This window comes from Esox lucius, chromosome 7 (genome assembly GCF_011004845.1).
Source record: "Esox lucius isolate fEsoLuc1 chromosome 7, fEsoLuc1.pri, whole genome shotgun sequence".
Taxonomy (NCBI): Eukaryota; Metazoa; Chordata; class Actinopteri; order Esociformes; family Esocidae; genus Esox; species Esox lucius.
In genome coordinates this window covers 32524370-32547513 of record NC_047575.1, presented here as the reverse complement: position 1 = coordinate 32547513, position 23144 = coordinate 32524370, and the positions used below count along the sequence as shown (strand labels likewise).

General features: G+C 39.8%; 1 protein-coding gene across 3 annotated transcripts in view; it reads right to left on the bottom strand.

Annotated features, from left to right (window-relative positions):
* The window catches only part of ncapd3 (non-SMC condensin II complex, subunit D3), a 38804-nt gene extending 17229 nt beyond the window's left edge, over positions 1 to 21575 (bottom strand). For all 3 annotated transcript variants that reach the window (XM_010893994.4, XM_010893995.4, XM_034293277.1), the window contains exons 1-16: positions 21471 to 21575; positions 14567 to 14721; positions 14165 to 14327; positions 12858 to 13036; positions 12592 to 12756; positions 12332 to 12393; positions 12144 to 12231; positions 11843 to 11976; positions 8704 to 8776; positions 8461 to 8586; positions 8131 to 8383; positions 7546 to 7584; positions 7368 to 7460; positions 7191 to 7264; positions 3603 to 3737; positions 370 to 590 (exon numbers count right to left, since the gene is read on the bottom strand). In XM_010893994.4, coding sequence (XP_010892296.2) covers positions 370 to 590; positions 3603 to 3737; positions 7191 to 7264; positions 7368 to 7460; positions 7546 to 7584; positions 8131 to 8383; positions 8461 to 8586; positions 8704 to 8776; positions 11843 to 11976; positions 12144 to 12231; positions 12332 to 12393; positions 12592 to 12756; positions 12858 to 13036; positions 14165 to 14327; positions 14567 to 14721; positions 21471 to 21522 — 2012 coding nt within the window. In that variant the 5' untranslated portion in view covers positions 21523 to 21575. The remainder of the gene's footprint in view (positions 1 to 369; positions 591 to 3602; positions 3738 to 7190; positions 7265 to 7367; positions 7461 to 7545; positions 7585 to 8130; positions 8384 to 8460; positions 8587 to 8703; positions 8777 to 11842; positions 11977 to 12143; positions 12232 to 12331; positions 12394 to 12591; positions 12757 to 12857; positions 13037 to 14164; positions 14328 to 14566; positions 14722 to 21470) is intronic.
* Positions 21576 to 23144: the final 1569 nt, after the last annotated feature.

Sequence of the window (23144 nt, the reverse complement as noted above, 5' to 3'; positions counted from 1 at the left end):
TGTCCATTTAGCAATTAAAGCTGTAAACGCTGAAGTTATGGGGTTTGCTTAAACTCTTACAATGTTTTGGTCTTTGTGGAAGAACTGTTGCAACTTCATATTTTAAGAGCAGAATTGTAGAGGAATGTTTCATTCCAATGTTTTTGTCCTACAGCCAAAAACAGAGGACAGTTGTTCTAAAAAGTAAAAGACTGCAATTGATGTGGGTATTCAAACAAATTGGTGTCTTGGGTAATCAAACAAGTAATCTACAGGTTCTGTCCTTTAAGCTTCTACTTGCAGCTAAATACCACTCCCAGACATATTAAACTCAATATTGCAACTTCAGTTAACATGAAATCCTCAAGGGCAGTGTAGTTGTGCACCTACCTGAGGTCCTGGCAGTCGTTACACAGCAGGCCCAGCAGGTCCCATGTCAGTGTCTGATGGGCGTCTCTGTAGCTGTATGAGCTGTGGCTCTTTACCTGGCTAAGAATGGTCTGCTCCAAGCACTCCAAGGCCTTCTCCTGGACAGAGCTCTCCGTGTCCACCATAGCAGGCACCACACCCCGCAACCACGCTTTCTGCACCATGTTACTCTCCGGGTGGGACTTAACAGCAAACGGGACAGATGAGCTGGTTTACTTTGAGCTTATGAGCTATTTTATGGAAGTGATTTTTTTTCCTTAACATTTTATAAGGCTTTTTGACATCATAAAAGATCAATCGATGGAAAAAATCTCCAGTATGTATTTTCTTTCCCTAAGTCAAAACTTCATGTGACACCATGTAGATAAATAATCTGAAAACGAGTGCAATGCTCGTGTACCCCCTTATTGGATTAAAAACGGAAACAGTATATTTTAAAAGAGAAATAGTTAAAAGATCGGTGAAAAATAAGTAATTTTAAACCTAGGCCTGTAATTAAAAGGAAAAAATAAAAGGCGCTTAGCGGATATACCACGAGTAGTTTATACAACCATATCAAATATAAAAACAAACGAACCGCAAAAACAAACCTTTTTCATTATTAAAATGACAACAATGTCAAATGAAGTGTCTCTGGACTCCGATTACTAAATTTCAGCAAGCTGATCCGATTTCCATGGAAGCCTAATGATTTTGATTTTAAAAAATACTCAGGGGCGAGTTGCGAGCGCATAGGGGGTTACGGTTAGTCCAGCGGTTGAAAACACCCGTTTGGGCGGCTCGGAGAACACGGGGATGCGCCTGTATTGGCGGGGGAATCTTCTTCCAATTAGCCTACCTTCCACTAGTCCGTTGGATTTCTATTCAGCGGTGGTAGAATATCCCGCAAAAAATTACTCTCAGTAGCACTTTTCTATGCTCCCGGTGACTTGAGAGTCGCAACGTAATGCTATATCCCGGTTTTGTCAAGTAACATTGTTGGCATATTCTTAACACACAGCATATGCAGTGAACATGATAATTTTTTCAATCAAAATTATCACAAGCCACGCTTATTTTTGCTTGCTTAATCTTTAATTGGATTATACCGCTGTAGATAATTCAGAGGGTTCCCCACCCATCTAGTTACATTTTGTTCTCAAAACTAAACTGAAATTGCCTACGTCGATCAAATAACAGGCCGTCCTTCGATATCTTAAAAATAGCTCAGTTTGTCTGTGGTTTTTTCAAACATTCTTACGTTTGAGTCAGTCTGCCCGACTCATTGGAGCAGCTTGCGACAGCCAGCGTATGGCTAGCGGCTAACACTAGCCAGCGAAAACTAGCTAAACAATAGTTGGCTTGCTCAAACGACAAAGATCACAATATAAAAATATATTGCGTTATTCCTTTGGTGTCTAAGAAATAATTTCATTATAGTTCTCACCAGTGGCGTAGGTTTCATTATACATGAGTGGGACATGTCGTCGTCGTCCCCCATTTCTTGAAAATGGCATTTTGTCCCCCCACTTTATTAAAAGAACAGCATTAGAACGGTGCGGAGGCAGGACAATAATTCCTAATTAAGACTGGCTTTTAGAACACGCGTAGGTACTTAGCTTTGAGGAGGTTGCTGGAAAGGTCATGTGCATGGAAATCATGCGCATGGAGATCGTGGAAGCTGTCGTTGCTACTAGCAACTGACATCTGGCACATTAAAGTTCAGTAATTTCAGTGTCTCCCAACCGTTTTCAGTTACTGTACCCCCAAAATGCTTTTGCACTGCTTTCAGTACCCCTGAGGTACCCCCTCATGTTAATTTCACTAGTAAGTCTATGGTGTCATGAGTGTTTTCAAGTACCCCCTGTGGAGAGGCCAAGGACCCCCAGGGGTCCTAGTACCCCTGGTTGGGAACCACCGATTTAGCTGACACTCTCTCTAGCTAACTACCTCCCGTAACATGAATGGTAATGACCTGGCAATATTTTTTTTTTTACTGCAACCGTGGTAAGTGTGGTTTGCAACAAACATTATATATTAACTAGTTGCAAAATAAATATTACAGCTTGCTAGCTAACGTTTTGTTCGCTAGATAGCAAATAATCTAACACTTGTCCACTCACAGCTAGCACCGAGATGACACCAGCCAAGAGACTTAAATTAGACATACAGTCATTTGTTCTATGCAAAGACAAAGTGAGTGCTACAGCTAGCTATATATGTGACATTACAAGATATAACTAGCTAACTAACTAGGTTAATTGTAAATCTCTTGAAAAGTTAGCTAACGTTACATGTTGTTCCCTATACATAGATAGTTGCATTTACAATTTTAACCCAATGTGGATCTTACAGATCAAACATTGCCATCAGGTTCTGCAGGAATCAGTCTAGATCAAGCCATTCATGTCATATTTTGTACTGCATTTTAGCAGGATCAGATGGTGACCATGACAGTTCTCCATCACAGCAGGATCAGAGAGCCAGGGAGAAAAGGTCAATCATGGAGCTGAGGTGAAATGTTGATACATAGCATTAGTCTATAAAACTGGATAATTTAACCAAAATTATTTGTTATCATGTGTAGCCCATATCTTGAATGTTCACATTAATTAGCAGAACCTGAAGAATGTTTCATCAACCAGTGTAGTCATGCCAGAGGGTTGTGGTGGAGCTTGGGTGTTGAGGTTGTGAAATTCAAGTACAGTACAGGCAAAATTTACATATAGGTCACATTATGTCACCCACACTAAGAGCACACATTCTAGACAATATCTTTACTATGTAATATTAAATAAAATGGCTGAAGGAAGTATTTTTCATGTTTATTCTAGCAGAATCAAAGAGTTGTGTCCACCAGTGCACATACACCATATGGCCAAAATTGTGGACACCCAACCATCACACCTATATGAGCTTGTTGGACATCCATGTGCATTTGCAAAAAATATTTGTCCCCCTCAAATTTGAACTCAAACCTACGCCCCTGGTTCTCACCCTATGGTATTAGTTCACCTGGGCAGAAGTTGGACTGTTACTGTTGGCCCAGGCCAGATGGCATTTTCAGTGGACCACTCAGACATGACTATTGAGGCCTACAGGAAATTAGAGTCTTAGCACATGAACAAGAGATTGCAGATGTTGCACCATATCTGGGGGTGGTGGAAGGAGAAGCAGTGGGGCAGTAACCCTCCAACAGACAGACAACTACTCACAGCCAGGAGGTCCATGAGACACTGCAGGGCCTTCTTCTTAACGGAAAGGGCGGGGTCACGGGTGCGCTCCGACAGCACAGCCAGGGTCACCTCACTGAGCATGATCACATTGTGTTTCAGTAGTCCCGTTATCGCCTAGAAACAGTTCAAGTTGGTAAGATTATAGACAGTAGGTGTTGTCCTGCATGCAAACCTTGGATTTGTGGTTCTATGGTCCATGGAGCCCGGTACATCAGGGCTGGATCCAAAAAAATAAGAAACCAGGCAAGCCTAGTTCAGCAATAGTGTTGCCATCTCGAGATTCGAAACTGGGTCACCCACATGAAAGGCTGTGCCATTAACCACTACACCTGAGCTGTACAATTGCTGGGTGTCAGTATAGCCTCTTGGTCTCTACCCTGAACAAATCAGATTTTGCCACTGGCCATTTTAATAGTTAATTGGCCATATGTGAATGACATTGATACAGTTAAATTGACTAACGTTTCTTAACTCCACCACATATGTATTGCGTTTTCCACTGGCCGTTTTAACAGCGTATTAGCCAGTAATAACTAAATTCCTCTACAGTATCTACTAAATTACTGGAATAATAATAAGAATTGAGCAATTGCTAGCGAGTCTGCCAAAGCTATTTCATTTCATGGCATAAGAAAGTATTTTTTTCTTTCATGCCAAAACAACATACTTCTTGATGGGCATCAGTGCGCAGAATATTATACACACACACACACACACACACACACACACACACACACACACACACACACACACACACACACACACACACACACACACACACACACACACACACACACACACACACACACACACACACACACACACACACACACACACACACACACACACACACACACACACACACACACACACACACACACACACACACACACACACACACACACACACACACACTAACTGGTATCTAAAATAGTACAGTGTTGAATAAAGTTGTAGATAAATGTACATTATAAAATGTATGATAGGAAGCAAAAGTAGCTTGTTTTAAGATGTTAAATTACATTGGGCATCTACCTGAAGGATTAATTCAGTGTTTCCCAGTACTGGTCCTGTGGACTCCAAGGGATGTGTGCACTTTGTTTTGTCGTAGCACTCACACACTTGATTCAAATGAAAGACTTGATAATAAGTTGATTACATCAATCAAGTGCACAAGTGGTAGGGCAACATTTGAATCAGGTGTGTGAGAGCTAGGGCAAAAACAAAAACCTGCACCCCCAAGACCAGGATTAGGAAACACTTCCCTAACCCCAGCTCATTGGTTAGGTCATTTTAGGGTTGTTGTTTAGGAGATGTTGTTTAGGAGAATGGTTTTTAAAGTTGTATGCTTCTATTTAATGGAAACCTCAAACCTGGAGAATGTAATGTAAATATCTCCTTTGTAACCTTTGATTGCCCAATTACATAAGCATATTTACTTCCCATTTATAACAAGCACTTTCACTGCCCATGTAAGACATACACCAATGTTTTTCCTCTTTATTTCAATCATAGAAAGTAAAATAATAATATTAATTACAGGCCAACAAACCAGATATTATAACAGTTTCCACGCTACAATGTGTGAAGTAATCTATGGAGTTAGATATCTGCCAAAATGTTTAGCATACCTTTGCTTTGCAAAGTCTGATAAGTAAGTTTTCAGTTGTTACATGTACCCGTCTACCTCAGGAACCTCATGATATCCCTGCATTTCAATTGCATACTACAATACCTTACACCTCCAACATGCTCGATTGCACAGTCAGAATTGCCATTTGTGCTTGCATTTGCCTCATTGCACAACTATTAATTTCCCACATGTACATACCTATACTTAATACTTTTATACATTTTCTGACCTCCCCTATTTGCCTTCATTCCTCATTTAGAAGTGCCATTTTCACTGTATTTGCCTTCATTGCACATCTATACATTCCACTAGTGACATGCACGATACTTAATACTTGTAAATTCCCTGCTCTCTTTTATTTGCACTTCTGGTTAGATGCTGAATGCATTTTATTGTACTGTACTCGTACTTTTCAATGACAATACATTTGAATCTAAATCTAAAAATCAGCTATGGACTTTTATTTTGAACATGAAACCAGGAATCACAATGCTATGTTTAGAGCACTGGTCTAGTTGTCCAACTTATTGCTAGCTTTACAGTTCAAAGAGCTACGTTCGGATCATATCTTCGCAGGTGCCAGATAACTGACAAAAGTTTGTATGTAGAAAAACATTCGGTAACAAATAAATGGAGACGTAAAGTATGAATTTAACATGTAAAAAGTAATAAAAGGGTGTTTGTATGTTCACAGATCTAATTTCAGGCCTACGTTTCTTGTTTTACATATGAATTTCATTTTACGAACATACCAATTTACGAATGTCTTTTCTTACAATCCTAACAATACGTATGCATAACCTTTTGGCAGATATCTAAATCCATAGTAATCAATTGGATGCTCTAAACAATTCTGACCAGCAGGTTCCACTAGTGTACACTGTGTTGAAGTCTAGTAAGTAACCTATTTTTAATATTATTGCCTGGAAAGCTTAATGCATCATAAAACATTGTAAAACAAGTATCAAATGTTCCAATCGCATAAACGTATACAGTTTCAGTTAAGGCTTACTATAGCGTAACTATGTTGTTAAGCCAGCAAATGTGTTTGTCTATCCTGACCCAAAAATCATGCACGTAAGCTTACTTCGAAAATCCACCAGAAACAGTCGCAATATAACTGTAAACTGTTTTATTTCAGGCTTACAATAATGTATATACTAACGGTTTTAGCCAGTGAAGTTTTCGTCTAGATGGAATAATTCATAATGCGTACTTCACCTGCAAGGAGATACGAACTCAGGACCTATAGATCAATAGTCCGCTTCTCTAACCACTACGCTATTTAACAAGGGGTAGTTCAGTACATCACTCATTCAGTAAGAGACATTCGCTTACACGGTCCAGCAATAATACTTTAATAATATTCATTTAAGTAAGTAATTATTTAACACGATTTTTACATAGATAATCAAATTAATATTTTGGTACAAACATACATCAACAACAAGGTGGGGGCCATTTAAAATGTTAATCCACAGGACCAAATAGCTGATTTGCTCAGCCAAGCATTGCTGTACAAAAACTCCTTTATTGCTATATGCTATTTTTATCTATTGACTGGATTGGGAATGGGTATGCAATCCAAAAGCTGTTTCAATGACATACAAGTGGAGCATACAAGAATTTAAGGGATGTCAAGCCAACTACTGACACAGTATACTAGGTGTGCCAAAATCATTATATATCCCACTTAATACTTGTAATTCTCAGAAAGTACACTTATATGCTGGTAAAGCCAATAACTCAAGTCTGCATTACTGCACTTTCAAATAAATTATACAGACAGATATTCAGCTAATAGCCCAATTACTAGATACTGGTGCTGATCTGCACTAAGTTAACAGACTGGAGCGGTCTGTGAGTATATTTACCTAATTGAAAGGACGGTTGTAGAACAGTGTTTTTTAAACAAAAGTAATGGAAGTACGCACCTGCAGAGCAGACTTCCTCACATTTGTCTTTGGGTCACTCACACGGCATTTCAGTAAGGCCATTGTCTCTTTTGCTAACCAAAAAAGAATAATAATAATATTTTTCCGTTAGCTAAAATCATATCCCACTTAACAGTAACATATCAAAAAAAGCATCAACATGTCTTTTTTACTTACATTCAAAACTTGCATTTTCATTATTGGTGATCTCAATGGTCTTGAAAGGTAAAGTCTTGAATGTTTTTTGGGTTGTCTGTGAGTTTAAAGAGCCTTAAAAAAGAGAGGAGTAGGTCACATTTTTTAAATTGCAGAGTGAAATTAAGGACACACAGTTAAACTCCATTGTAGAGCTTACCATTAGAACCGTCACTCTCCAAGACAGTCTGTGCCGATGCTAAAATGAAAAGAAATGACAAACACTTTACTGATGTGCCCTTACCTACCTATTAAGTCTCAGAGTAAAATATAATCCTTACTGTTTTAAAAGGTGGACTCTCAAACTCAATTACATATGCAACCAAATATAAAGACCCTTGAACTTCACACATGAACCATATGCAGATCAAAGAAACAGACAGACCAAAGGACATGCATTGGCTTCATTATAAAAATAATATATCAGACTCTGAAGAGAAAATAGATCAGCAGTTTATTATGACAGTAGTTATCCAATTTAGCCCTTTTATTAGCATTTTAAATTATTTGAAATACCTGTGCAAATTGAAATGTGTTTTTTTGCATTATTCATCTTGAGACATCGGAGATTAGGTCACAGCAAATCGACATGGGAGAAATTGGATTTAATGGAGTTGCTCAGGGACACAGACTGATTGATTACATTGCCAGCACGGGGATTCGAACTACACAGGATTTAGGTTCCTGGGTCAATGCTCTAACCCCTAATCGACCTACTCTGTAAATGTGTGTCTGTGGGACTCACTGGTGGAAAAGAGCTCTTTGACGCAGCGTGTGGCATTCATGGAGGGCAGCTCCAGGCACTGGGCCAGGCAGGTGAGGGCATGGCCCCGGACAGTGGGTGATGTGTCGGAGCGACGACCAAACACCATGTTGTGGACCAGGAACTTGTGGGGCAGGAACGAGACCAATTCTGGGGCCAAATTCTCATCCCCTTCCCTCTCTGGCTGCTCCAGCAGAACCATGGCTATATCCAGGGCAAACATTCGGTATGTAACCTGGGGTAGATCAATACGATTAAACAAAGTTCAGTTCCAGCTCAAAGCCCAAATAAGTCATAGGTCAGAGAAAGTACCTTTGCGTGTCTGGAGTAGTCAAACAACCACTTGATGAACGATGCATAGCCAGCACAGGGCATTTTGGTCAGCAGCCTGGCCACGGCCTGGGCCCCATGCATACGGTAGTCTGTCTTGTCCACCATCTGTAAACCCATGTCAGTTGGAAGTTCTTATCTAATGTAATGGCCAACCCAGTCGCATCAAATACTATTGTCTTTTCTGTAAACACAGATTGCATTTTAGAGTAAAGCTGGGTTTACCCGGAAGCATATGTGCTGCAGGAGGATCCGTAAAACGGGCAGTGCCGGCTCTTTCAGCTCATCAACAATGTGACTATAATGAGACACAGAGGGAGAGATTGGTTACAGCAGATAGGTGGAGGACGGAGCCCAGACCCGGTCAAGCATCACAGAAATGTACTGAGACTGTAGCCTAATAAAGAGAAAATGTCAGGAGCTTTCCATAGACCTTATTGCAGTTCCTCTAACATGGCAGAGAATGCAGCGAGCAAAGTGAACAGAAAGGGGAACCTTGCGCCTTTTAAGTGAAGAGGGGAAGAAGAACTTGAATATAATGAACAGATGCTGAGGATATGCGGTTTCCAAAACATCTATAGCCTGTGTCTCTGAAAAATGTATAAACCCTGCTACGTCAGGGCCTGTGTTGGATTCTGTCAGCTCCAACAGACTCAACAACACCAACATATCTATGCAGACAGAAAAAGTACTTTCCAGTTTATTAAAGTAACACTTTGCCATGTTGCAATAATGACTGTAATATCAGTTTGAATATGAACAGAAAGTTACAGATCATGTAATCAGATTCACTTAAGCTGTTTAAAATGGTCAGGAAAATATATTTATTAGATGAGGGCTACCCCAAGCACATTCCTCTCCTGGTTGATCACCTTTCGTAAGTGATCAAATATTTAGTATATCATTAACAATAATTAACATTTAGCCTAATTGCAAATAGTCAACATTACCTTTGGCTACATTCAACTTTGCATTACCAACAAAAATAACAGGTGTATATACCCCGTGGTATACAGTCTCATAAAAACGGCTATCAAACTATCAGCATTCAGGATACAAACCCCAGAGATGCCTTATTGCGAATAGAAAGCGGTTAACAACCCCACTAGAGCGATAGAAAGTGATGTTGTAACTGTGATATACAGTCTTATAAACCACACCTGTCAGCCAATCTGCATTCAGAATTTAAACCACCGGTTTTATAGTTTCATTTCACTTCAATTCAAAGAAGTAGAATCATTAATGGGTTAAATAAATTGTTAGAGTAATGAATAATCACTGCAACAAAAACCTGAAATTCTCTTTTAGTGGGTAGCAGACAAACAATTAAGAAGAGATTCTGAATTTTGCGTCAGGTTAATTAGAAGCATAACCAAAAGCAAATATGAATCAGATCTGATATCGGACAATACGTTCATTATTGGTAGGACTGTGCACAGACCTTTCCAGGAGCCTGGGCTGAAATTACAAAAAAGGGATCACAGGATAGAGTTGTGCTAAAAAGCTTGCATACTCTTAGAGAATTTGTAATGTGTACCATTTGTAAAGAAAACATGAGTGAGCAGGCAAAACATGTCTTATTTCTTATGGGATTCATATTCAACTGTAGGTCATAACAGAATGGCACAATAAGAACAAAACATTAACTGACCCATGTTCAAAAGTCTGCATACCCTTAGTTCTTAATACTGTGTATTGCCTCCTTTAACATTAATGACAGTGTGCAGTCTTTTGTAATAATTGTCTATGAGGCCCTGAATTCTTAAAGGTGGCATAGCTACCCATTTGTCTTTGCAAAAAAACTCCAGGTCATGCAAGTCCTTTGTCTTGCATGAACCGCACATTTGACATCTCCCCAGAGTGGCTCGATGATATTAAGGTCAGGAGACTGATGGCCACTCCAGAACCTTCACCTTTTTCTGCTGTAACCACTGGAGGGTCAACTTTTCTTAACTTAGGGTCATTGTTGTGCTGGAAAGTCCAAGAGTGTCCCATGCGCAGCTTTCGTGCAGAAGAATGCAACTTGTCTGCCAGTATTTTGTGATAACTTGCTTCATTTTGCCATCAATTTTCACAAGATTTCCCGTGCCTTAAGAGCTCACACAGCCCCAAAACATCAATGAGCCACCACCATGCTTCACAGTGGGGACGATATTCTGTTGACGCCTTTCCAAACATATCGCTTATGGTTGTTACCATAAATCTCCATTTTGGTCTTGTCACTCCAAATTAGTGTGCCAGAGGCTGAGGCGTGGCAAGGTGTTCTCAGGCATATTGTAACCAGGCTTTCTTGTGGCATTGGTGCTGTAAAGGCTTCTTTCTGGCAACTCAACCATGCAGCTCATCTTTGTTCAAGTATTGTCATATTGTGCTCTTTGAAACAACCACACTGTCTTTTTCCAGAGGAGCCTGTATTTCTCCTCAGGTTCCCTGTGGGTTTTTCTTTGTATCCCGAACAATTCTTCTGGCAGTTTTGGCAGAAAACGTTCTTTGTCTACATAACCTTGGCTTGGTATCAAGAGATCTGCGAATTTTCCACTTCTTAAGTGATTGAACAGTACTGACTGGCATTTGCAAGACTTGGATATCTTTATAAAGATCCATTAACTTGTTACGCAGGTCTTTTGACAGTTCTTTTCTGCTCCCCATGGCTCAATATTTAGCCTGCTCAGTGCATCCACGTGAGACCTAATAAACTAATTGACTATTTACACACAGACACTAATTGCAATTTAAAAAGCCACAGGTGTGGGAAATGCCATTTTCACCTGTGTGTGTCACCTTGTGTGTCTGTAACAAGGTCAAACATTCAAGGGGATGTAAACTTCTGATAATAAATGGCTTTATGTGATCACTATGCTTAAAAGACAGTTTCTGTGCATCAGTCATATTTTCAAAATCCATGGCAAAATGTCACAAACTATGCAAGGTTATGCAAACTTGAGTGCAACTGTAAATGCCGGCAGTGGAACGAACAGTCAGCTTCCGCAATGTGCATCATGTGTCTGGGCTAATGACACGTGACACGCTTGTACAGACGAGTCGAAAGGACACCAAGATATACGTTACCTAGCATCAGACCTAGCGTACTTTCAATGCATTTGTTAATAATTACATACAATACATGGACGTGTGTGTGTGTTTTCCAAGTGAATCTGCGGCCCCCTGATGACCAGTACATAAATTCTGTGGCCCCCACCACCATCCAAGTTGCCCATCCCTGGTCTGGAGCCTTGTAGTCGAAAGAACGGTTTAGGCGATACAGCATCTTACCACTGTTATTGTTTTCAAATATCTTGCCAGGTTTCCTCATTATTGTAGGCGCAGAATATTGAAATATGGTCCCAAAACTAGCATTTCTTACCAGACAAAATGGACAGCCTGGTCCCGGGCAGCAAGAACAGCTTGAGTGGGCATCATGAGGGAGGGCTGGCCACTGTCTCTCTTGTCCATCATCAAGATGACATACAGGATCCTGTGAAACACCCGGCTCAGAGACTGGAGAGGAACAAAATGCTTAGCACAACAATAAGAAAAGCAGAAACATTTATATTTTCATATTAGGCCAAAAAGCCAACAATTGTTTTGTGTGAAAACATTACAGTACTAAGTAGCAGGGCAGATAGCAACTAGTGTTATTTTTCGTTGTGTTGCAAATGCCTCACCCCTTTCTCATCTCCATGACTGGGGGAGCAGAGTAACCACAGTCCGTAATAAGCCAACTGGGGCAACGACTTCATTCCATCAATTTCCCTGGTCAAAGATCAATAAAGTTTTTAGGAAAATATACAAGTTTAACACAAACATTAGGTTTCAGATAAATTTTAAAGCGGCTAAAAAAGCATATACTGACTGTCTGGCACCAAATGTCAGTTCTCCAATGACAGGTTCAAAGTCAGTCAGCTTGGCAAACATCTAAATTCAACAAAGAAGTTTATGTTTTGAATGATGTGATTGCTAAAAAATTTTATATTTAAATATTAACTGAAAGCTTAAGAATCTTAATTAAGACAGCTCACTTTCTGGACATGAGCTTTTGCTAAATGACAAAACTTAAATATGCAAGACAGGAGAAAACAACCTAACCTAGATAAAATAATAATCCAGCATTACCTGTACACAGTTTTCTGCACTCAGTGGCTCATCCTTAAGTGGGAATTTGAGGAGGAGATGGAGAACGCTCTTCACCAGTAAAACAACTCCCTCTCGCATTTTCAGTAGGTCCTGGGGAGACAAATGGACCTCCTCTTCTTGCTCCTCATCCTCATCAATTTCCATCTTGTAGGTGACAACCAAGACAAACATCATTAGAATAAACATAGAATGTAACCTTTAAATGGACCTGAACACAATGGATTATTGGTGGTATATCTTCAAACCTCATCATTGTCTCTATCATTGTCTTTTCTGTGTGGTTTGGATCGTTTCCCATCACCCTGAGAGCTCTTCAGGGGGTCTTTCTTGCGCTTCTTGACTGAGCTCTGGGGCCAGCAGTGGCTCACAGTGTTCAAGCAAGTGTCAAAAAGGATTTGGTGAAACACTTTGTTGACCACACTTCCTGTGGAAGACACAAAAAGACCAAGACAGAGAATAGTAAACATTCACAGAACGTCCAGAACAGATCCTTGGCCAATAGAAGTCTCAATCAAACATGTTGACAATTCTAGGGCATAAACTTTTTTTAGCACCAAACTGACCACCTCAGTCCAGGTTTGAGCCTCGACTGTGCTATCAGATGACATTTGGCTGGCAAGCTCCATTTGCATTGCAAGTTGCCCAGCAATTCCCAAGAGGCAAGGAAGCATTGTCAGCAACAATTTCTGGATCTCGCTGTGCTCTTGCAACTCCTTCAATTGATATGGGAGCTTGCAAAACTAAGGTTCAGTTACCACTACAACTGCCAGGCCTTTCAGATCGCCAGTATCACTAGAGCCAACACATTCATGCCGTTTCCACCTTATGCACTGAGGACATACACAAGAGCGCAATGAAACATCTATTTCAGGGTCCTTCATCTGACTCCATCTCATTTAAATCTTGCAGCCTCTGCAATGTTGTCACAGCATGTCCATTCATTGGGTTTGGTTTGCCATGGGGAACGTTATAAATTATATTTAGCGACCAAATTGCTCACCAGATTATACACACCATTCAACCAATACTCAATCATCTTTCATCTGAGGGTATCATCCATTGACATCATTCATTCAGTGAAGGGTGATTAGCACCTGCGGGTGCCAACGCAAAGTGGCGCGTCATTTTGGCAGAGAAGGTAGGAATACAGGGTAAATTGCACAGGTAAACGGTCTCAAAAAAAAAAATCTGTTAGTTAGTGTAGAATTCAGAACAATAATAATAACAAATAACAAAATACATCCATTTTGGAAAATTGAAGGAAGGTAGGAAGGTAGCTTTCAAAATTGCAGATGTATTTTAATTACAGACTCCAATGCAAATTGGCCTAGGCTTTTGTCAGACCTAGTGTAAATTTAACACACCAACACACAATTTAACCCACATGATATCCTGGTTAGAATAGTGCAGAAAAAAAGCAAACTGTGCTAAGACAGAGCTCCGCAAAGTCTTAAACTCTCCTGAATCCACAGGGAGCTGTTGAGATGGGGCAAACGGATATGATGACATTTTGGTAGGGAGAATTAACGTCTTCTCAATAAACAGAACTTACCTGGGATTCCCAGTAGCAATAAGTAAAGGGAGGCTGCCTGTAGAGCATTGATCCTTTGCTGAGCATTGGCTGTATGGGACTTCCCCCCCAAGACAAAGTATGATAGAACTGCCACCAGAGACTTGACCGAGATCCCGTTGTCACCAAACACAGTCCAGACACTCTAAAAATATAATCACAGGTCTTCTCAACCAAAACAATCTTTTGTTATAATTATTAAATACGTATGTTCTTATTTTCATAGTAAACATACATGTTGCATAGGTAATACTGTGTTATCTCAATCAAGACCAGTAAAAAACGCTCTTAAAACATGATTGATACTATGAGGAACAAGCACTACAGATTAAGGGCAGGAATACATTTTTTTGCAATTGACCCTTTGAATAAAGTAATTCTTACTGGTGATGCGGCATCAGTTCCTTCAGTGTCAGTCACATACGGTATTAGGCGATTATACAAGGTTTGGAATTCCACCGATCCATTTTTAATGGCAATTGCAGCATCTAGCGGTTCCGTTTCAGTGAATTCAAAATCCCAGACAGCATCAACCCATCCTGCACAAAAAAGAACAATGAATATTAGTACCAACTCTTCGAACAATGACACAATGGCTGACTCGACAACCAACTACTGTAGCCATCTGTGGGTATAGTACACTTCCTTTCCACGGGGGGGCACAAGGAGCAAACAGACAATGCCATGTTGAGTGCAATACAGCCATTCATGTTTCCTACTATGGTGTCCATGTCTCTGTGTAACATAACTTGGTATCAGAAGTAGGACCAACAACCACTGTGTTCACAAATCAGTGACTCTGAAGATGTAGTTGGCCATCTTGTCATGTTTTGAAGACATGTTAAATGAGACCAAAAGAGCATGTTACATATAGGGCTGGTTTCACAGACACGGGTTAAGCAGAGTCTAGGACTTTAATTTACATACACTTGTACCACAGTAGTGAAGCCAGTTTTTCTTCAAAAGAACTGCAGAAAGACACTTGCAAATGCGAAAGCCAGAATGCAAAGAGTTAAAAGCTTCAGCACAACATTCTATCAGGACAAATCCTTATTATAGTCCAACAATATCTATTTGAAATGTGTACTTTTTCAAATGTTTTTCGTATCTATGCAGCTAAAAAAATTTAAGAGAACAGTTAAATCGCACATTCTTGAAGGGAATATTGGGGATTAGAATCTTTAATGTTGTGTAATTCATTGAGGAAAAAATACATGACAGTTGATGGAAACCAAAAGTCACCAACCGATTCAGGGCTGGATTCCAAACTCACACCGAAAATCAAAGTATACAAATGAATTGACAACCTGTTCCTACTCGAGTGAATTTCATATCACAGCAACTCAATGTGACTCAGTAGTGTGTGTGGCCCCACGTGCCTGCAGGCACTCCCAACAACGTCTGGGCATGCTCCTGATGAAACAGCATCATGGGTTCCGGGTTGATCTCTTTCCAGACCTGAATCAGGGCATCAGTGAGCTTCAGGACAGTCTATGGCTCTACTTGGCGGCATCGGATGCACCCATACATAACGTTGTGGAATCAAGTCAATTGGATTCAGGTCTGGGCAACGTGAGAGCCAGTCAATGGCAGTAATGCCTTTGCCTTTCAGGAATAGCTTTTACACTCTGGCCACATGAGGCCGGGCATTGTCCTGCACCAGGAGGAACTCAGGGCCCACTGCACTAGCGTAAAGTGAATTTATCCTGGTACCTAACAGCTGTCAGGGTATCATTGGTCATGCAGGATGTCATTGCAGGCAGCATAACGTTTGCCATGACGTCTCCAGACTCTTTTACATCGGTCACATGTGCTCAGTGTGAACCTGCTCTCATCTGTGAAGATGACACCTGCCAATTCTGGTGTGCTCTGGTGAACTCCAATCGAGCCGCACGGTGAGCTGGCTGTGAGCACAGGTCCAACTAGAGGACGTTGGGCTCTCGTGGAGTCTGTGTCTGACAGTTTGGTCTGTAAAATACACACCAGTAGCCCACTCTGGCAGTGCTCCTCCTGTTCCTCCTCGCACAAAAAAGCGGATAACAGTCCGGCTGCTGGGTTGATGCCCTTCTACAGCCCTGTCCAACTCTCCTTTTGTAATGGCCTGTCTCCAGGTATCTTCTCCATGCTCGAGACTGTACTGGGAGACACCTTGTGACAGCATGTATGGATGTGCCATCTTGGAGGAGCTAGACTACCTGTGCAGCCTGAATGGACTGCAGGTACTGCCTCATGCTACCAGTAGTGACAAGAACACTAGCAAAACACAAAACTAGAGAAGAATCAGGAAGGATATGGAGAGAGCAATTGTGAGAGGTCACCACCTGCTAAACCGTTCCCTTTCTCAGGGTTGTTTTGCTGTGGCCTCTCCAGTGCACCTGTTGTCACTTTCATTTGTCACCAATATAGGTGACAATATAGGCAACACGCTAGAAGCTATGGAATAATGGCCACAAATAAAGATGGCCAGATTACTAGCGGTACTGTGTGAACATTTATAGTGGGACGGTAGGCCCACGCCCCCCCCCCCCCCCCCCCCAAATAACTGATTTGTTAGCAGTTTTGCTAACGTTGTCGACCCATATCTTAATTTAGCTGCAAACGTCACGTCCTCGATTGGAGAGAATGGTTTGATAATATCGTCACTCCAACTAGCTAACTTAGCGAGTTAATTGCTTACAGCACTACATTGTTTTAGATGACACCAGCAGAATGACAGTCAAAAAAGGAGTGTAATTAGGCCCTTCTTTAGAAAAAGTTAATAGAAATGTCTAGATTTACATTGTTATCTACCGTAGGTTTCATTATACATGAGTGGGACAGGTCCCCCCCACTTTTTGAAAACAGAACAGTATTATAAGAGAAGCTCAAACACTGCTTTAGAATGGCGCGGAGGTAGGACAGTAATTTGTAATTAAGACTGGCTTTTAGAATACACATAGGTACTTTGCTTTGAGGTGGTTGCTGGAAAGGTCATGCCCATGGAGATAGATACCGAAGTTGAGTGCATTGCTACTAGCAACTGTGATAACTAGCTCTGTGGTTGCCAAACCTCACCTGCCTCCTGAACTAGCTCACCTGATTCAACAGGTAAGGGTTTGTTAATGAGTTAATCAGTTCAGGTGTGCTAGCTCCGGGATACATCTAATAGATGGAATTGCTGTCGGGGGGGGAAATTATTTGTCATCATGTGTAGCCCATATCTTGAATGTTCACATTTATTAGCAGAACCTGAAGAATGTTTCATCAACCAGTGTAGTCATGCCAGAGGGTTGTGGTGGAGCTTGGGGGTTGAGGTTGTGAAATTCAAGTACAGTACAGGCAAAATGTACATATAGGTCACATTATGTCACCCACACTAAGAGCACACATTATAGACAATATCTTAACTATGTAATATTAAATAAAATGGCTGAAGGAAGTATTTTTCATGTTTATTCCAGCAGAATCAAAGAGATGTGTCCACCAGTGCACATACACCATATGGCCAAAAGGTATGTGGACACCCAACCATCACACCTATTTAAGCTTGTTAGACAACCCATTCCAGAACCATGTGCATTTGCAAAAAATATTTGTTCCCCTCATATTTGAAATCAAACCTACACCCCTGGCTAGATTACACAGACAGCTGATAATGATTCTAATAGAATATGTAGAAATAATTACCAAATTAAGCAATCATACTTTCTCTAAACAGCATGCGTCAATTTTTATAACAAGAAAATGAAGACCGTTGCTCAAAGCAGCAGCAGCAGCAGGATAGAATAAGAAACAGGGTCACAAGTAGTGACGGCCAAATGAGGCTTCATTAGCATTATTGACAGCAGGCTAATATGCTGGCAACTACTTTTGTTTCAATAAGAACAAACTAAAGTATTAGTATTGCAAAATGAATGCATATAATTATTGGAGAGGGAATATTTTTTCTTGATAACGCGATTGGGTTAAACAAATGTTTTTGGCTGCAGTTTTTGGACGCAAGTGAAATAAGCGCAACAGTATGTTGACTAAACAACCTAGCCCGGATATACATCTGCCTAATAATTGTTTGTGATAAGAAAAGGTTCCATAGTTAGTAGCTATCCAACCAGGCCAATGGTACTGGCTAGCTACATTTATAACAAGGAGGACACCAGGAAAAAGCTATGGTAAATTGTTTTGTGTCTTGTAACAGTTGGAACAGTTAAATAACTAGCTATTTAGGGTTCTGTAGTCTTACTTGGATAGTTAGGATGGAGAATAAATGGCTCTTTCAACCACCTCTATGTCTAGCCCAGTAGTTAAAGTCAAGTGATATACAAGGAGCATGGTAGAGTTAACATATATTACATTTATATTTATTCATATCATGCCCCAGTGACACATTTCTTTAAAGGGGTTGGTGACAGTATGGACTGAAATCCCTGTAGTTATTTTGGGAGGGGAAAAACACTTTATTATTTGCTCCATACCAGACATTGTGCATCTGTTGTGAGTGGGACAGCTAAATAACTCCATTGTAATGTGCAGGCAACCCCAGCAAATTCTCCATCAGATACCTTCCTGTATTTGAGATGCTGCTGGACAAGCTGCCTTCCATCAGTCAGGTGAAGAAGCTCTCCTATGTGAGGAAGCGAGGGCTAGATTTGCAACAAAATGGCAAAAACAAATGTGTTGCCCTGAGCCCCCTTTTCAAATAGTTTGTATTACTACCTTCAGAGAGGGATTGTATGAATGCATACTTTGGTTTAAGATTATGAGTTGTGTCCTGATTCAACACCCTGTCAACGTGTGGACTAGTTTTGATGGACAGCAAATGGACATCAGTTCCCTGTGTCAATCAAGTCCTTCAACTACTCAAAATGACTCCAAATTGCAGCATACTGTTCATGTGAACTGTGAAACACTATTAGTTTCACATTGACCCTATGTTTTAGGTTTCCCCCTCCACTGTACCCTTTTAAGATAATTTGTGTTCTTTTATCGCATGTGGCTTTGGCTCCAAGGCGGTGGAAAAACTCAGCAGCAGGATGAACTTAGTTTCCAATAGTATTATTTATAGTATATTTCTAACTATTGATGAGGAAGGGGTGGGCAGAATTATCTATTATCACTCAACTGTGTCAAATCGACAGTCCCTTTTGTTACAATCCCTTGTAACAAGTTCAATAAGGTTTGCTGCAAATGTAATTACTCTACAGATTTTTTCTGCCCTTAAGGTTGATTTAAAAAGTAATGTCTTTTTAATTATGACTGCTTATATATTTGTTTAATGTTGTCTATTTGTTATTCTTAATGCTTATACTTGCTGCTGCCTATCTTGGCAAGGATTCTCCTTAAAAACAGATTTTTAATCTCAATGAGCCTTTTCTGGTTAAATGGTTAAAAGTGTTGGAAACTATTATTGAGGAAACCAATTTGAACACTTTGTAGCCCTTTTCTTATACTGTAGGAATAACCTTGTGTGTGAGAATGTAACATTAATAATGAGTTTGAGTGTAACATGTGAAGATAGTGTAATGGTTAGTTGTGCAGATTGGTTGCCATGAAATGACAAAACAATCAACTAAAAGCAATAATTTCCAGACTCAATGTATGCCCATGTTTTGTAAGCTATTTTACCACAGATTTACTTGCCGAATGTTGTCTGCTGTGCCTCTTAAAATTGTATAACTTAAATTAACGCATACTGGCCATACTGCATAGCTATGTTTACATTATGATTTTGGGTTAGTTCTATTCCACAGCTAACTAGCTAAATGTTAACATGCTGTCATTTGTATGTGTCAGCTTTCTAGCCAGCTTCATCTTAGCCTGTTAGATATCTAACATAGGTGCACAAGATGATTGTTCAGTGAATACAATCGACACGTCTTATATATGGAATTTGATAAAGCAACTTCAAAGTATGCATAGAGTAACAAATAAACGAGTGGCAATTTTTATCAGAAAGCAAATATATTGGGTTATATTTTTACTTGTAGAAACCCAAATACACAATAGCATGTCTACTTTTTAGTGTAAACGAACTGGAGCTGTTGATGTTGCCCAGTCTGGTTGACCAATAGAGATGCATTTTCTCTCTTAAACCCGCCCACCGTGAAATTAGTGTCAAAAATTCGCAACCGCAAAAAAAAAAAAACTCTAGAGTAAAATCCAGGGTCATGTAACCAAAGATAGAAAACAAATATATAGCTTTTAGGGCAATCAAGTTAACAAAAATATTTCTTCAAAAAAAGATTTGCATTCATTTTTTATTTGTTTTCGCATTTCAAAAGATTTAATTGGCAATATATATATTTTTGATCTCAATACTTTTTAGTTAATGTTTTGCTTTCAATATTAATTTTGTTTGCAATACTAATACTTTTGTTTGTTCTTATTGAAACACAAGTAACTCCATAGGCAACACTTCTCCATTTTGTTTATCACAATAAAGGCCATCATTGAAATATATAAGGCAAAATAGTTAATCTAATCTGTAAAAAATAACAGACAACAACAACATTGGAACGGACATAACACATAAAATGTTTCAAGTCTCAATTTCTTCCGGAGCTGTAGATTGAAATATTTAAGGCAATCTGAGTTTGCGCTGCTAGCATAATATCCTGCTTCTAGAAGGTATTGAAACCTCGAATGGCCATCACTAGTCACAAGTAAGTACTTATAATAGTTTAGTGTGATTTTAACAGTGAATGTTACACAGATTAACAGCCTATCAGTGTAGCTAGTAAGCTGATGTTAGCTTAAGAAATTTGTTGACAACTGTACATGCATCAAAAAGCAAGAATATTACTGTACCTGTACTGTTTGAATAAACCTACATAATTTTAACTACAGCCATATAGTGAGGATACGCAAGCATGCATCTACTCATACATTGACAGGGCAGGGGTATGGATTGGTGGGTTAATAAAAAATTAAAAAAGACCCACCAATGATCAAACCAAACCTACGCCTTGAGTAGTGTTACTATCTGCTGTACTGTACTACAAGTTAGCTCCTCAAACATACACACAATCCGAATATAAATACAGTATTTCGAATGTCTGCTTATTGAAGTGTAATATCACTGTCGATACGTTCACGTCATTGGAGTTGGTAAGTCTAAATACTGCACTGGCGATAGTGTCGACTTTGCAAATGTTTGGGTAAACAAGCCAACTAAGAAGATAGTTACATAGTACGGTAGCTAGCAAAGCCAAACAACACCGTTTTGGAGCATGACATCGTTAACATCTTATGTGTTCCAATGTCGAGAAAGCTAAGCAATCAAATTCCTATAAAGACGTTAATTAAGACTTACCAACTGAGACTTCTTTCAATTTTAAAAATTCTAGTGCATGTATCAACTCCATCTTTGAATAAACCCGCCAACAACAGTGCAGCCCGCTTGATTTACGTCTTCTTATTCTGCTTTTGATTTTGGGTGGCAGATCGCATATACCGCCACCTACTGTTTTGGAGTGTGATGTTTTCCAATGACTCAATGTGGCACTCAAAACTGCACCCATACCGCAACCTGCTCAATACCACTTCCTCTCTCCTAAGTCCCACAATTTCCATATCTGCCCCCACAGACCTATGGCACTAAAAATGCCTCCCTTTACTACCTCCACCCCACTGTCTCTCCCATAACTCAATCCTGGGACCCGGACATCTTCCTCCTGCCTCCTCGCAGCACTTTTCGCCACCATATCAGCTTCTTTATTCCCCTCTAACCCAGCATGAGATGGAACTCAACAAAACCTCACAACCACTCCCATTTTCTCTAATACTAGCAATATCCACACCATCTCACCCAACAAGTCTTCCCTTTACATCATCTTCGTCTGAGACAAAAGAGGAAATCGAGACGCCTCAGATTCCTAGATTAGTGATAGTGTTGATGGGCATCAGAGCACAGAATATTATTCCCACACACACACACAACATAACTGGTATCTAAAATAGTACAGTGTTGAATAAAGTTGTAGATAAATGTACATTATAAAATGTATGATAGGAAGCAAAAGTAGCTTGTTTTAAGATGTTAAATTACATTGGGCATCTACCTGAAGGATTAATTCAGTGTTTCCCAGTACTGGTCCTGTGGACTCCAAGGGGTGTGTGCACTTTGTTTTGTCATAGCACTCACACACTTGATTCAAATGAAAGACTTGATAATAAGTTGATTACATCAATCAAGTGCACAAGTGGTAGGGCAACATTTGAATCAGGTGTGTGAGAGCTAGGGCAAAAACAAAAACCTGCACCCCCAAGACCAGGATTAGGAAACACTTCCCTAACCCCAGCTCATTGGTTAGGTCATTTTAGGGTTGTTGTTTAGGAGAAGTTCTTTAGGAGAATGGTTTTTAAAGTTGTATGCTTCTATTTAATGGAAACCTCAAACCTGGAGAATGTAATGTAAATATCTCCTTTGTAACCTTTGATTGCCCAATTACATAAGCATATTTACTTCCCATTTATAACAAGCACTTTCACTGCCCATGTAAGACATACACCAATGTTTTTCATTATAGAAAGTAAAATAATAATATTAATTACAGGCCAACAAACCAAATATTATAACAGTTTCCACGCTACAGCGTGTGAAGTAATCTATGGAGTTAGATATCTGCCAAAATGTTTAGCATACCGTTGCTTTGCAAAGTCTGATAAGTAAGTTTTCAGTTGTTACATGTACCTGTCTACCTCAGGAACCTCATGCTATCCCTGCATTTCAATTGCATACTACAATACCACAGAATTGCCATTTGTGCTTGCATTTGCCTCATTGCACAACTATTAATTTCCCACTTGTACATACCTATACTTAATACTTTTATACATTTTCTGACCTCCCCTATTTGCCTTCATTCCTCATTTAGAAGTGCCATTTGCACTGTATTTGCCTTTATTGCACATCTATACATTCCACTAGTGACATGCACGATCCTTAATACTTGAAAACTCCCTGCTCTCTTTTATTTGCACTTCT